At 37.5% G+C, this 16,800-nt stretch overlaps 1 protein-coding gene across 1 annotated transcript in view; it reads left to right on the top strand.

Annotated features, from left to right (window-relative positions):
* The first annotated feature begins 5,882 nt into the window (after nt 1-5,882).
* SPTA1 (spectrin alpha, erythrocytic 1) overlaps nt 5,883-16,800 on the top strand; it is an 80,050-nt gene continuing 69,132 nt past the window's right edge. Inside the window, exons 1-9 of the mRNA XM_052637177.1 lie at nt 5,883-6,119; nt 7,208-7,333; nt 8,930-9,070; nt 10,089-10,235; nt 12,044-12,177; nt 13,006-13,150; nt 14,769-14,923; nt 15,892-16,027; nt 16,128-16,229. Of these exons, the coding sequence (XP_052493137.1) occupies nt 5,883-6,119; nt 7,208-7,333; nt 8,930-9,070; nt 10,089-10,235; nt 12,044-12,177; nt 13,006-13,150; nt 14,769-14,923; nt 15,892-16,027; nt 16,128-16,229 (1,323 nt within the window). The remainder of the gene's footprint in view (nt 6,120-7,207; nt 7,334-8,929; nt 9,071-10,088; nt 10,236-12,043; nt 12,178-13,005; nt 13,151-14,768; nt 14,924-15,891; nt 16,028-16,127; nt 16,230-16,800) is intronic.

The following is a 16,800-nucleotide window of genomic DNA, read 5'->3' on the forward strand; positions in this document are numbered from 1 at the left end:
TTTAACTTGTGGAAATAATTAGGGTAAAAATTTAATTTTAATAGTCAAGATACATGATTATAAAATATGGTAACTGACCAACCATCTTCATAAGACTAAGTTTTCTCTATGGTATTTATAATGAATATACTTGAAGGATAATCCTAATTTCTAATTAAGTGTTCATGTGTTGATAAATAGCAGTCTAGATGTTTTTCAGTAGGTCCAATTATGAATCCCTTGTATGATTTGTATCTTGGCAGTACCACACAATATTAATTCCATGTCTGGGTCAATAACAGGGACTAAGGCCTGCATCCAACTATAATGAGCCAATGTGCCAAGTTAGTGGAGGTTGATTTGTTGAACACCAAATTAACTTCATTAATATTGATGACCACTAGAAATGAAGAGAATGGATAGGACTCTTTAAAACTGACGTAGAGAGAAGCCCCATAAAGGAGTTGGTTGCAATTCCATGGTAGTTAAGGACCATGGCAAAGAATCTCAGGCCAAGAAGTTCACTGAAGAAAATTTTAAATGCAATAAATGAACTAACAAAAACCTTGACTCTAAGAAAAGTAAAGTAATATAAGTAATCTACTAATTAGCTAATCAATATTTTTTCATGATACATTGAAAAATGTAATCATTGGTTTCATTGTAATAACATGTAAAGTACTTATTAATGAAGCAGAAATATCAATAAATATCTGTTTAGTGAATAAACCAGTATCAGCATGCTGCATTCAGATTGTTCCGACCAATTGATCTACCATATTGGACAACAGTGCTTCCCTTTTGACCTCTTCTCCCTTGGGTTTCAGGATGCTAGACTCTATTTTTTAAAAATCTTACTTTGTTTGAGGGCTCTTTGTCTTGTGAATCCTTCTCTTGATACATGCTTCATGAAAGGTGATTTTCTCCAGGGCCCACACCTCAGTGGTGATGCAATAATAAAGGTGATGACTGTGCAAATGTTAATAGATTTTCACTTTTCTGTAGCCCACCTACAGGAATCCTGTGGTTGTCAGCCTTACTTCCCCACTAATATGTCAGAGCCATGCCCTCATCCTCACCCCCAAATCTTATGATACTCAAGAATCAGACACAAAGACAAAAGTTAAGGGAAAGGTCTTACGAGAAGAGGCTAATGCTATCTAAAAGAACTCAGATAGAGGGGAGACCATGAGAGAAAAGACATAGTTTGTATCTGGAGAGGTCCTGGTAAAGGAAAGTCATCAGAAAATACACTTGGCACAAGAAAACAAGGAAAAAGAGAAAAAAAGGAAACAAGAAGTGTTCCTGTGAATAAATAGTGTGTCTTTAATGTTCTACTTTTAATGTTTTTCATAAAACATGAGGAATGAAATTACAGATTGATTGACTAATTATTTAACTGTAATTTTCTAAGTGCAATTATTGTTCCAGAATTGATAGACAAAAATTCCAGAATATGAAAGGATTATGCAGTTTTCTTATGTTTTCCCTTTTTGAAGATTTTGTATTATGTAATCTATTTCTCAATTAAAGTTCAATCAACAATCCAGTTTAGAAGAATAAAGAGAATTTTCTTTGAGTCAAACTGAGCATTATAACCAGGGAGATTTCAGAAAGCTCTGAGAACTGTTCCACCTGTTAGAGGTCAGAGGCACAGTCAGATACATCTTCAAGACAAAGGATCATGCATCAAATGACATACTGATGTATTACATAAAGTTCAACAAGGATATATAGTCTAGGTAAGCATTTACAAAGCAAGCATCAAGTCATTATGACTCTTCATAGAGTTGGGAAATAAAAATATTTATTTTAAAAGGAGTTACATTGCTAGGGTCAGAAGAGAGGAAAAGAAGTGATCTTTACTGCTCAGCAGACACTCCCATTTTTGCGAAGTTCTCTTTGATGTGTAATGCAAGTGCACACTGCACATTAGGGAGAAAGAATCTCCAAATGAACACACAGAGAGAATTTTTTGTTGAGATTTTCTTGTTGTGCCTTAAAATATAAACTTTGTTTATCACTTTCCTGAAAAAGAAAATGAAATTGTTAGTCGCTAAGTTGTATCTGAGGACTCTTTGCCACCCCGTGGACTGTAGCATGTCAGGCTCCTCTGTCCACAGAATTCTCCAGTCAATCATGCTGGAGTAAGTTTCCATTTTCTACTCTAGGGGATCTTCCCGACCAAAGGATTGAACCCGAGTCTCCCACACTTCAGGGAGATTTACCATCAGATTTTATTCTTGCCATTTATCTTTATCATTGTCACTTATTTATCATTATAATTTATAAATTATCTATAAATTATATTATGATTATTATTGTTGTATCATCATTTATCACTTATAATGTCTTTTATAAATGACATTTATATATATTATATAAATTACATTTATGCCATTGCCATTTATCATTATCTCTAAAAAATTTATATAGCTGAAACTTTCACACTTTCTCACCCTCAGTCTGCTCTTCCAACTGATTACATTATTTCTTAAAACTTAGATATTATTGCTTTACTACTCTGCTTAAAAACCTTCTAAGATTAAACACACTCTCACTCCAAATTGCAAATGTAATTTTACTAGCTAAACTGTGTATGTGTGCATGCTATTCCAGTTGTGTTGAATAAAAACAATTTCAAATTGAGAGAAAAGCTAAAGGAAAAGAAACAGCAGACAGCAGAGTCTGATGGTCAAAAGTAAGGACATCATTCAGAGGGTAGATCACTGTGCTGACCTGCTGGTGGAACTTCTACATGATTTTTTTTTTTTTTTAATTCACATTACTGAGGATTGAGCAGTGAGTTCTCTTACACTGTGTTTCACCTCACCAACCTATTTATTATCTGATATTTGGGGAAGATTATATTAAATAAGGGGCTTCCCAGGTGGTGCTAGTGATAAAGAATCTGCCTGCCAGTGCAAGAGACCCTAGTTTGATTCCTGGGTTGGGAAGATCCCCTGGAAAAGGGATAGGCTACCCACTCCTGTATTCATGGGCTTCCCTGGTGGCTCAGATGGTGAACATCTGCAATGCAGGAGACCTGGGTTCAATCCCTGGGTTGGGAAGATCCCCTGGAGGAGAACATGGCAATTCACTCCAATATTCTTGCCTAGAGCATCCTCATGGCATAGGAACCTGGCAGGCTATGGTCCAAGGGGTCATATAGAGTCAGACTCGATTGAGCAACTAAGCACAGCAGAGCACAACTTTGGAGAATCTGAGGTAATAAGAGTTAAAGTGAATATTGTTCACTGCAAAGAGGTCTTTCTTTCTTTCTTTTTTTTTTTTTTTTTGAATGACAAGATTTAATATTTTAAATTTAGGAGACAAACATTGGAGGCTTCTTAAAATGAGAACTCATTCTGGAGAAGCAAAAATAGAGTCTTAAAAATAAAGTAATGATGACCTCTACTCCACAGGAAAACACTTTTTTTACATTAAAATTAGTGTATTTTTCCTTGTTGTTAAATGAGTTGAGAAACTTGAACTCTAAAATTCCACAGTAAGCATGTGAATTTTAGTGTTGCAAATTGGGGACAGTTTAGAATTTGGGTATATAAAATATCTCTTGGAGTTTCTGAGTCCAAGAAATGAAGATCTGATAACTGAGAAGAGACGCAGGAAAGCTGGGCAGTGCTGATTAAATGAGTGTGAGAAGTACAGTTCTGCCCAGAGCTGATAACCAAGATCAAATACAACAGTTCTCAAATGTACTCCCACCCTGTAAAACTGAGTATAAGACTTCTCTTTAATGAAGCTGTCTGTAATGAACTTAGTTTTCCCTGTAATCTCTCAGCATTCATTTATATAAAGGGCTACATAAAATTTTAAAGATTGAAAATGATTCTTAACCTCCACAATGTCTCTCATACATTGACTTTGACTATACAGACCTTTGTTGACAAAGTGATGAGGTATCCTAATTTTTGTTTCACAAAATGCTAATAAGGAAGCATGTATCTTACTTGTTTTGGGTTTTTAAAAATCTGATTTAGCCTTACCCTTAATCATTTAAATAAAAGGAACAATCTGTGAGACCAGGAATAAAAATTCCTCCCTATTTTAACAAAGTCTCTACAGCAAGAATTAGGATGTCTTGTTGCTTAAAGACTGTTAAAAATCTGCAGCTGAGTTTTAATGGAGTTGATGATTTGTATTTCTGAGAGACAGGTTGGAACAAGAACCTATGTATGCCTTGAGTTCTTGTAATTCTGTACGGAGTATGAAGAATGGGCAACCCAGAATTCCTTCCTGATTTATAATTCTCAGAAGTAAAATTTAAAGCTAATTGAAGAAACAAAACATAATCCTAACATTGCCCTATGTTACATCTATAACAGTTTTTTTCCTGTTTTCATCTAATAATTTGCTTTCATTTTTTAAAATAAAGTCCTGTTGAAGACCTTTGAGAACCACAGTCCCCTCAAAGTGCTGAGTCACCCAGCATCTGTGAAAGTTAGCAGCTGCCTCAGCTCAATCTGTCTCCTGAAGATAGGGTAGATTGTAGTTGGCGGGATTCTGGCCCAAGCAAGAGGCTTTTTTTTTTCTTTGTCTTGCCACATATGTAACCATCTCTATCTAAGTTAGACTAAACAATTACATGTGAATTGTTTCTCTTTCTTTCTCTCTCTCTCTCTTTTGGACAAATTTCATTTTGGCAAGTTCTTGACCTTTAGGAAAAGCATAACACTTTGCAAAGGAAATGGTGAGTACAGAATTCTTTATCGGACAATTTGTCACCAATATAATTAAGAAAGCTGTCTCCTTTGAACTTTCTGTGCTATCTTTGACAGAATCAGCAAGAATTATTTCTTGATTCTTAAGAAGTAAAGAAGCTTAATTTTTATTCTCTTTTTTATGAATGTATCACTTTAAACTGACCTTGAGCTTGTGGCTATACAGCACCAAAATCCAGCAATGACATGTTTACACGGGTTCACATGGAGAACAACCTGATAACTTGGAGCAAAATAACACATGATAAATGTTTGAGTCTCCATAGAAGGATTTAATTCTGTAACCAAACTAGTAAAGGCCACCCACAGAATAACAATTACATATAGAAGGAGACTAAAGTCTAAATCTTATATTGAATGTTTTCACTGAGGTAAACTAGGAAAAACTGTGCTTATATCCAGAGAAATGAAGGTGTATCCTATGGAGATTTTGCTGGATGTTGTCACAAATAAATTGGATCCCACTGTTATTGGAAAATAATATGTGATTTTATTTGATAATACAATGTTTTACAAAAATCAGTTACCAAGATGTTAATAATTTGAAATTTGTGGTAATTAGATTGTAAATGTGCTAAATTTTTGATTTGTATTGTTTATGAATAAAGGAAATAATAAAGTAAATAATGTATTAGTTTTATTTTTACATAAATTTTTTTTTGGACTTTGGGGTATATCATTTGTCAAAATTAATTGCAAGCCATTTTTATTTATTCATTAAATTAGATTTGTCATGATCAGTACATGTTAACACCTTTTAAGCTTTTGAAAGCAGTAAAATTGTATTTCTTTTTATGCATCCGAAAATGTGATTTTGCTAATTTAAACTTGTTTTCAGTTGTCTAATAATGCATGCTATAGAACTTTATTGTTAATTAAGTTTATTAAATGGGCAGATGTTTATGTGAAAAGTTGGAAAAGTATTCTGAATGACCAAGAATTATTAGCCTAAGTTGTAGCTGCATATGGTTAAAATTATATAAATGTACTACAGCCTTTCTAAAAAGAGACTTATAGGTATAAAGATATCTGAACCTAAGTCCAACATGAGTAAATGCCTTGAGACATTTAAAAAGACAGAATATTAGAGATAGAGGGAAAAAAAACAGTATACTAGAGACTTGAGAACCAGCATTAAGGAAACTTTTTAACTTCCAGGATATGGAGAGTGATGGGCCAAAGGTGCTGGAAACAGCAGAAGAGATCCAAGAGAGGCGTCAGGAGGTGTTGACTCGGTACCAGAGGTTCAAGGAACGGGTTGCTGAGAGGGGTCAGAAACTTGAAGATTCCTATCACTACCAGGTTTTCATACGAGATGCTGATGACCATGAGAAATGGATCTCGGAGAAAATCAAGATTGCAACTGATAAAAGCTATGAAGACCCAACGAACATACAGGTTCTTCAGTTTCACTGACTTCCCCAGATGAGACTCTAAAATCTCTAGGGAGGGAAACATTTTTATAATGTAGGTGTACAGCTGGTAAACTCTAGAGGGATGCTGTAATAGAAGATTAGACTTTGGAAACTGTAATTCTGTCTCTAAATAGTCCATGTCTTCAACTTCTTAAGCCTCAATGTCTTATTTACACAGGATAATACTAGATAATTCTAGATAATACTTTATAAATGTAATATTGCTCTGAACTTAAACCATGGGCAAAACACTGAGAATTCAAAGAATTTATGATGCACTATGAAATTTCAATATTTGTGATATTAAGGATGGAATTGAAGTAAAGAGACATCAGTACTTCTGAACCAACTTCTCTTTGCCCTCCTCAGAAAGATATGATTTAACCAGGGTTTTTCCCAGTTGGCTGTTCATGACTCTTGTTAGGTCCAAATGAGAGATCTCAGATAGAGAGGTTTGGTGGGAGCTCCCCCTACTACTTGTATTACAGAATAAGGCATAGTCAGGATCAGAAGAAAGGCTTGTATGCCTAAAATGCACAATGGATATCAGAAAGGAAGCACCTAGAACAAGAACAATGTGTTACCTACTAAAGGATCAATCTATATATAACAACAACAGCATAATTTAGCATGCAAAAACTTCCCAGTTAAAATAAACGTCACTGTTGTCATGATAATTTTCCTCATTGTACACTACTTTCAGTAGGATTTACTTCCTCTTTTCTTAAAAGGAACAATTCTGTGTTATATTATTTCACTTCCACAGAAGGCAATTAAGACTTTAACATAATATTTATTGGAAATTTCCCAAAAGCAGTAAGGACTGAAAAGACCTTCTTCTGTGGTCTAGGACATTGGGTGTGGGAATCTTTAAAAACCTATATGCATTGATTCTGCCACAACCACTTCTTTTAGAATAGGACTCCTCTAGCTATGGTCATAGGTTATCATTTAATCTATGCTGGGAAACTGGTAATTCTGCCTGCAAGAAAGCAGAGGAATAAAAGAACTCTTTTATGGTCCAGGAGACCAGGCTCCATGAAGCCATAAACTCTAATTTCTAATCTTCAGGGGAAATATCAGAAGCATGAGTCCTTTGAAGCAGAGGTGCAAGCAAAATCAAGGGTCCTTCCTGATCTGGAAGAAACCAGGGCAACTCGATTTCCTGAGGGGCATTTTGCCCATGAGGACACCAAGGTAAATATATGATAGGGCTCTGTGAGAGATGCTTCTAATTGTTGATTATGTTATCAGAGTTTTCATTGATTATAACAGGTGTAAACCTTGAAACAACTGACTTGGAACCATGGTTCTGCCTCTTATATTTTACTTGGATTGTGGAAGGAAAAAATGATGGGATATGCTAGTGTTCCTAGGAGTGGGGAGAAGAGCTATGGCACAAAGCTCTCATTGAATCACCTTCCTCCTTAAGCCATCACAGGATGGGTTGGCTCAGGATCAAACCCACCTTAACCCAGATGAATTGGCTTTCCCAAATGTCCTTTCTGACTAATTCTTCTAAGCTCAGAGTCCTTGGTGCTTAAACTCTCTAAACAAGGGATACTCTTTCTTTGAATCTTCTCTGAAATCTTTCTCCCTTTGCCTATGATGCCTCTTTCTCCTCAGAGCTCACATGCTGTGACTACTATTGTAGTTCTCCAAACCCTTGAACCCTGAAGATCGAAGAGCACCACCACCATGAAATCCATTATTAATTTATCAGCTTTTTTTCTGAGTTAATTCATATATTCCCCTAAAATGTTTGGTTTGATAGAGTCAGTTCAGGTTCTTTTTGTATTAAGTGAAATTTTTTTTTACTGTTTAACTGTTTCTAAAATTGTCAAAAGAAATGTGTGTTACATATTTATAAGTTGGGGCTTATATTTCCATATCTAGCATACAAATTCTAGCTCCTTTTACTGTCAACAAAACATGGTCAGGTGAAACAGACTTTAACAAGAATAAACCTTATTAGAAAGAAGATTCTGTAACAAGAATAACTCAAAATTTACCTCTTATTAAATAAAAATGATTTGGTAAAATTGCACAAAAATCAGTCCCTTACATTAATTAAAATAGTTGAGAAATATCTGAAACATCTTCACATCTATCAGAATTTCTGAGATTATAGTAATTCTGTAGCACTGCAGGATCCATAGATAAATGTGATCTGTGTGCTACATGTTACCTTAGAACCATGAAGTAGTTGGAAAATACAAGATTCTTGAAGACACAACATAAATTATACCTTTAATTTTACAATATATGTAAAACCTTGTCTTCTAAGCTAACCCAGCATTAGAGCCCTCAACTATATAGTCTCAAGGTCTGTTATTGCTTTGGTGATCCTATTTCCTCTGTAAGTCAGAAAAACTTGTTGCTCTCATCTCTTCTGACAAACAGTCCATGCTAACTTTTTCTGTGCCTTTGTCAATACTTTGAACACCCTCTCTGTATCTTCTGCCTATCAAAATTCTATCTATCCCTCAAGGTCCAATTCAAATGAGCACCTGTTTTTAAATGAATTTTTATTCCATCCTGTCTTATCATTTGTAATCATTTCATCCTCTAAAACACCCAAATGTTATTATTTATTTTTCTTTATGGAAGATCATATGATTTAATGGCTATCCCATACATGCCCTATCCTCTTTTAAATATTTTTGAGCAATTAATGCACGAGTTAATGGGATGAGGGATTTTTATCCAGATCCCTCTCTGCACAGGTCTCTGAGTCTATAACTACTGCTCCACAGCAGGTAATGTGCCTGAGTGGTTTTACCTCTCCCAAAGGGCCTTCTGGAGGAACTGAACCGCCTGTGGGACCTGCTGCTGGAGCTGACCCGGGAGAAGGGTGCCTTGCTGCTGCGGGCCCTGAAACTCCAACAGTACTTCCAGGAGTGTGCTGACATCTTGGAGTGGATTGGAGACAAGGTATAGCATTAAACAGCCTGTATATAGGATTTTCCACCCCTCTGGCCTAGACATCCCATAGCAGTTTAATGCAGACTTCCCTGGTGGCTCAGATAGTAAAAATCTGCCTGCAATGTGGGAGACCTGGGTTCCATCCCTAGGTTGGGGAGATCCCCTGGAGAAGGAGATGGCTTCCACTCCAGTGTTCTTGTCTGGAGAATTCCATGGACAGAGGAGCCTGGCAGGCTACAGTCCATGGGGTCACAAGAAACAATATGCAACACAACTGAGCAACTTTCACTTTCACTTTTTGAAAAAAAGTCAGGGTATCTGTTCCTGGGCTTAGTTCCTTGGAAGAAGGAGGAATGTTAGCAAAGATTTAGAGGTATTCTGGAAGTAGGCAACATTATAGGAAGATAAGTCTAAATGTATGAATCTGAACATGAAGAAGGCAAGACATAAAAAAAAAAAAAAGTGTACTGAAAGATCATCTAGGATTGCTCCCCTTCTACCTTCCATGAGCCTTCACTCCTTCCAGGTTTTCAATCCTACGCTGGTTCCAACCGAGAGAATTGCCAGTTTTCCCCTTAATCCTTTGTGTCTTAGTACCTATAACTAGAGAGGTTTCTATCTCCTATTATTTGAAGAATAACCCTATGGTTAGGACTGAAAATTTATACAGGCAAGCATTCAGCACAATACTTTTGTAAATACTCAGGATGTTGAATTGAGCAGAACCAGGATGAATTTACTTCTCATGTTCCAAACCACAAAAAGGTTCTTCCAGGGGCATTTTCTGACAATGTCCCTGGTCTTCCCAAAGAATTACCCCAAAGACCACTGTTCCCTGAGTCACAGTGCCACCTCAGGAAATATACCCTTGCTCTGACTCTTTCTTGAAGGGGTTCTCCCAGGTTCCACCAGTATCTCCTTCTGAGTTATCCTGGGAATGTAAATATAAGCAAGGCTTTTGGGCACTTGAACTGCGGGAATCCCTAAATATTTGCTGGTGACCTAATAGACCTTACTGTGTCTACAGGAGGCTCTGGTGACATCAGTGGAGCTGGGTGATGACTGGGAGCGCACAGAGGTTCTGCATAAGAAGTTTGAAGAGTTCCTAGCAGATCTGGCAGTTCGAAAGGAGAGAGTGAATGAAGTGAACCGATATGCCAATGAATGTGCAGAGGTGAGGTGGGGAATAACAGAGCCAATCCAGGAAAAGGGTTCTGATCTTCAAGAAGAGTGCCTGGCCATTTGTAGAAGGGACAAGAAAGATATGTAGGACATTGTGAGAAAACAGAGGTATGCCTGTCCCTGGAGTAACATGCCCAGAGTAGCTTTCTCTCATTTCTGAATTCATCCCTTGCCAGTCTACAGAAATAGAGGCGTGAGTGAGTGAGTGTACATGGGTTTATGTAAAGAAATTCAGTCCACAATGAGGTTACTCTTGCACTGTGCAGTACATAGATTTTTTAAGTTTATGAAGCACCAGAGTAAAGTAACAAAGAATATATAATAATCGTGGCTTCTCATAATATATATGATATCATTAAACAAAGTTTTCTGTGCTTTGAAGGGGAAGGAAAAAGAGGCAGATTTACCTTCATTTACTTAAGAAAGTGCTTAAATAAGCTTTTAATTTCTGAGCATACAAATACTCAGTGTGTGACTAAATACCCTTAACATATGTAAGACCTGGGAAGTCAGTCTGATTTTATATGTATGTGAAGGAATTGAACAGAAACTGCAATAGTTGGCTATCGTGCTCTTCCATTTAAAGTTTTATTATCACTGCAGCTATAAAATGGGAATGATATTTATGTGTAAATAGAATCAAGATTTCAGGAGTAAGAGGTACTAGAGTAGGGAAAATAAACTATTTCTCAATATTTTCCAGACCTCATTTCCAACAGTCTCTAAATTTCTCCCTCTAACATGACTGCATTTTTCTTATTGTGCAGATTTTTTTTTTAAGTTATCTGTTACTATCTACCAAACCACTACAAAACTTAAAACAGAAAACATCTTATTTTTCCATGGTTAAGTGAGTCAGATTCACTGATTCAGCTGCTCAGCTGGGCCATTCTCCCGATCTCACCTGATATTCTGAAGTAACTGCAGTTATGCAGTGACTCAGTTGGTGTACAGGATCTAAAACAACCTTCCTCCCATGTCTAAGGATTTGGCAAGGATAGTGCAGGCTTTCTCCATATGCTCTCTCATCTTTCAGTAGATCATACTTTTTAATATGTTCCAAGAAGGTAAGAACAGAAGCTGAAAGACTTCTTGAGGCCTAAGTACTGGTACTTATAAAATATTATTTCTACTTGTAAAGAAGGAAGGAAAAGAAAATTCTGTCTGAAGAGGCTGCAAAATAGAAGTGGAGATAGGAATAAACAGGGATAGGAGGGGTCAGGAGACCTGGTATACGGCAACTACTCAAAATTTCCAAGTATCAAAATGGGCTGATATTAGCTAGCTTTATCTGATAAACATAAATCTCATTGCTTCAGATAGTCTGCAAAATTGTATGAACTGCAAAATTAAATTTATCTGCATGTCTATCTACTTCTGGGAAGAGGGAAATAGCTCCAACTATATTCTCAAGGTGTCAGGGCCCCAAAAGAGCCAAAACTCACAATATTCGAGATTTCAAAAATTAAGTCAGACCTCACGAAAGGAATTTTCTCTTCCTTGGTTTTCAGGGTCTTGAGAGAAGCTAGCAACCATCAACATGATGGAGTTCTAAAAATAATGAGGTTGGGCAACCTATGTTAGTAGACTAGTCTTGAGGTGTGGACAGAAGATGCAACTGGTAGTTTGGTTTTCTAGATTTTGGTGATGTGGATCAAGTAACAGGGACCAGGGCTAAGGTGAAGTGCAGTGTCTGGCTAAACGGCTACCCTCTGCTTCTGAAAAAGTATGGACCAGTGTGGAATAAGAAGTGTTTAAAAGTTTTTTCTGTATTAGCCCAACACTGACTTACTCCCACAGGAAAAGCATCCTGAGCTGCCCTCGATTGAGTCAAAGCAGAAGGAGGTGAATGCAGCCTGGGAGCGTCTCCATGGTCTGGCTCTCCAACGACGGAAAATGCTGTCCAGTGCTGCAGACCTCCAGAGGTTCAAAAGGTAGGAATCTGGCCACTGAATTGTAGGAAACTGTAATAGCACCAGGCTGGGTATTTGGGTTAGCCTTTGTCTACTGTTAGCAATTAGTGGCCAATACCTTGAATCAAAGAAAATCATGATCTTGCCTTTAAAACAACAAGGAACAGAGTAGTTAAAATTGTGATCCAGTCAATAGCCAAGTGTGTTAAATGGAGCTCAAAGTAATAAAATTAGCACTAGTGAATTAGTGATGGAAGATCTGCAGGGGCAAAAACATTAAGAGAATGGAAGGTGAGGTTGCGAAGAAGGACGTTTGTGAAGGGCTAACCCAGAAGTACATCAGGAGGCTCAGTTGACAGGATGCCCAGATCTCTACATCTCAATGGAAACCATTAAAGTAGGAACTCTTTTTAAAAATCTGTGCATTTATTCTATTTTTGGTTGTACTGGGTCTTGGTTGTTGTGGGTGGGCTTTCTCTAGCTGAGGTGAGCCTGACTTTACTCTTCAGTGTGGTGGGCGGGAGTCTCATTGTGGTGGCTTCTCTTGTGAAGCACAGACTCTAGGTGCATGAGCTTCAGTAGTTGTGGTGCACGGGCCTAGCTGTCTCTGCATGTGGGATCTTCCCGGACCAGGGATTGAACCCATGTCCCCTGCGTTGGCAGGTGAATTCTTAACCAATGGATCACCAGGGAAGCTCCAAAGCAGGAATTCTTTATGCTATTTTTCGCTAGTGTGTGGGAAGATAGGATAATTTCTGACAGGGTGAGTGAGGCTGGTCCTGCTGGGTGCTGTTTGCCCTGGAATGCCTGCCTTCTTCCTTTGCTGGAGCTCATGGGGTTGTCTGGCAGGGATGTGACTGAAGCCATCCAGTGGATTAAGGAGAAGGAGGCTCAAGTCACGTCTGAGGACTATGGCAAAGACCTTGTGAGTTCTGAGGCACTGTTTCACAGTCACAAGACACTTGAGAGGAACCTCGCAGTCATGAATGACAAGGTAAGCCTGTGGGAGAAAGCGCTAACATCCTTGAGTTAAAAGAGCCATCTGACGTTCATCTTGTCTCCATAAGTAAGTAAAGTTGCTCAGTCGTGTCTAACTCTTTGTGATCCTATGAACTATAGCCCACCAGGCTCCTCTGTCCATTGGATTTTCCAGGCAAGAGTACTGGAGTGGGTTGCCATTTCCACCTCCACTTGTCTCCATAGAACACAGTAAATGCATTATTTCAATGAAAGAGAAATTTTGTGCCACATGAATATACCTCTTTATTCTAGTTTATAACTTGTACATGATTCTTGGATATCTAGCATTTTGTTTAAATTATTTTTATTTAAATACACATATATAATATATGTATACACTTATGCTTTTTGTAATATATTTCATAATTTAAAACCAAAATAGATAGCTTCATGAATGGTTTCCTGCCTAACCACACCTTCCCCTGTTGGAGATGAAACTTGTTTCTTTTTGTCCTTTACTCAGTAGAAAAGGGAGAAAATTTCTTCTTCTCCTTTTATAATAAACATAGACACTAAAACACTCTACTCAGCCCACCTTTGGATTTTCTTCTGGAAGCTGAAAGACCTTGATTCCTGTACCTACGGTAGGCACAGTCACACTAGAACTTGGAGTAAGTCTATATTCTTTAATGCTTCCCATTCTTACTTCTAACCCTCACAACTTTAACCATAACTTAAATTAATTACTCCTCAGCTTTCACAGTGGAGTCAGCCCACAAGAAGCTCCCTAGTTACTCTGCTTTAATCATAGTTCTATCCCTCGGTCCAGTTTCTGAAAAATATTTCACCAGTCTACTTCTTTTTTCCTTCCTCATTTTTCCCCTTTGGTCTTTTTTGTTTTCTAATTATGAGTGATACAATACCATGACTTAATGAATAATGATAATGAAATCTCATCTTAGACAACACCTGGTTATAATTCAGTATAGTGAAAGGACTAATGGTAACATGGAATTTTCCCTAGTAACCCTACTCCTCAGGAATTGTGCTCACACTGGCCAGGCATTACTGGAATTTTCTTGGCAAAAAAATTTCCTTAGCAGAAATATCTCTCTGATTCCTATGTTTATGAAAACAGTATAGAGGATAATGAAGGACAGATATATGTCTAAATATTGCTTCTGATAATGATTCATTGAATGACCTCAGGCAGATAAAATGCTTAGCCTCTCAGTTTTCACATACAAGGGGAACAAGAATAGTTTCTGCCTCACAGTCTTATTAAATGGAGACTATAAAACAAGAAAATGCATGTGACATGCTTAGCACAACAAGAGACAAAAAGCAGTCAGTAAATTATTATTGTTAATATAGTTAATGAATATATTAATATAGATATATCCATATAAATGCACTAATATGTTATTCTTACTCATATAATTATTATGTTACATCCCTCCCATAAAACTTTGTCAGGAGAATCAGAATACTTGGATTTCCCACTAAGTTTCTTTTTTTCATTTTTCTAAAATTATATAGTAAGTTTCAGATGTACAGCATATCATTAGACATATGTATGTACTATAAAGTCACCATCTAGCACCATACTGTTGACCCACCTTCATACATTAGGTTTCTTTTTCATCCCAAAGGTGAAGGAGTTATGTGCCAAAGCAGACAAGTTGAAGCTTTCCCATCCTTCAGATGCAGCTGAAATCCAGCAGATGAAAGAGGATCTGGTCTCCAACTGGGAACATATTCGCAGCTTGGCTACCAGCAGATATGAAAAGCTGCAGGCTTCTTATGGGTGAGAAAGCCTTCTTCGCTATTATGTTAACTACCTCTACAGGGTCAAAGTGCAATATTAAAACAGAAATAAAAGAGTAAAAGGAATAAAATAATGAATGACCCAGCCCTCCTGCCTGCTCAGTAGAGGCAAAAGAAATTTTAGTTTTCCAGAAGTCCTTTGCAGGATGATATAATCCTCAGGATGACATCTCCTTTCACCTATACCCTTTCTATCTTCCTCTGTTTGTATAGTTGTAAGAAGCTATGAAGTGGCCCATGAAGCTGAAAAAGTAATTGAAGAAACATGTCAAAATCCTGGCCCTAGCTAAGGAATTGGAATTAATTTCCAAGCTGAAGAACAGAAAATAAATCTAAAATTGTTTCCTGAATGTAGGTCAGCTTATTAAAAAAAAAAAAAAACGTAAACATCATTTCTGTACTTAATTTTTATGATTAGTTGTTAAATCACCAGAAAATAGTCTTTATCATATTGATATGATTGAAAATGAAATGGTGAGGCTTTGATTTTTTGAACAGAGTGAATTTTTTTGGTGACTTTTATCTTCACTGATATAGTGAAGAGTGAATTAAAATACATGAGGGCTCCTAATCGTAACTCTAGCTGCCCCTTGTCATAAAGCACTTCCTGTTGTTTATGTTATGTGATTATTTATTTGGCCTCATAGTACTTTACTAAATACTGCTTTACTTCAAGTGTTTCTGGAGTGTGACTGTGATGTTGGAGATGTCATGCCCAAGTGCTTCATCACACAAAGACTCATTCACCCTGGGAATTATACAATCTAGAGTGAAGGATTTATAGCCAGCATTGCTAAAGGAATAGGGAAGTACACCAGAGGAATGAAGGGGTAGGTTTAATGCAAAAAGCATGTTGTACATCTTAGCCCAACCCAATTCTGACTCTTTGTTCAATGTCCATTTGCATCTGGTCCCTCCTTTCTGTCTTTTCCTTTACCTTTTCCCCAGGTACCAGCGGTTCTTATCCGACTATGATGAGCTCTTAGGTTGGATGGAGGAAAAGACTGCTCTGATCAATGCTGACGAGCTGCCCAAAGATGTGACTGGTGGGGAAGCCCTACTGGACAGGCATCAGCAGCATAAGGTAGAGAGGAAGGTCTCCCCAGTAGGAGGAAGAGGGAGGTGATGACAATACCAGAAGATTTCTTGCTTCATTTTAACACTTTTTTGTCTTGTGGTCACAGCATGAGATTGACTGTTATGATGACCGATTTCAATCTGCTGATGAGACTGGTCAAGCCCTGCTGGATGCCAGTCATGAAGCATCTGATGAAGTTCTGGAAAAGGTAATCCAGTTTAACAGAATTTGTGAAATTTTGATACATAACCTTCACTTAATCTCTTATTGATTGACAATCTCTGAATGGAAAAAGGACAGAAGACATATAAATATCTTAACATAGATCTAGACTTCACATTGCTTCCTTCACATGTTGCTTTATCTAGAGTGAGGCTTTTGAAATTCTCAGAACTTGTTGTGTGCTTCCTCATCTCTGAGACGTTAGTCGATCTAACTAATTTCATCACTTGAAAGTGAAAGCGTTATTTGCTCAGTCATGTCTAACTCTTTGTGACCCCATGGACTGTAGCCCTCCAGGCTCCTCTGTCCATGTAATTCTCCAGGCAAGAATACTGGAGTAGGTAGCCATTACCTTCTCCAGGAGATCTTCCTGACCTGGGGATTGAAACCAGGTCTCCTACAGTCCAGGCAGATTCTTCACCATTTGAGCCAAGAAACCTCCCTGCCATCTTGTCTTGTCACATGTGCTCTGTTGTGTCACTTTCCCATGCTAGTCTCTAGACGATGAATTCTTTGAGGACTGCTCTTTATTCATCTTTGGGTTCCCTAAGGTACCT

The sequence above is a fragment of the Budorcas taxicolor genome, chromosome 3 (assembly GCF_023091745.1).
Source record: "Budorcas taxicolor isolate Tak-1 chromosome 3, Takin1.1, whole genome shotgun sequence".
NCBI classification, from domain to species: domain Eukaryota; kingdom Metazoa; phylum Chordata; class Mammalia; order Artiodactyla; family Bovidae; genus Budorcas; species Budorcas taxicolor.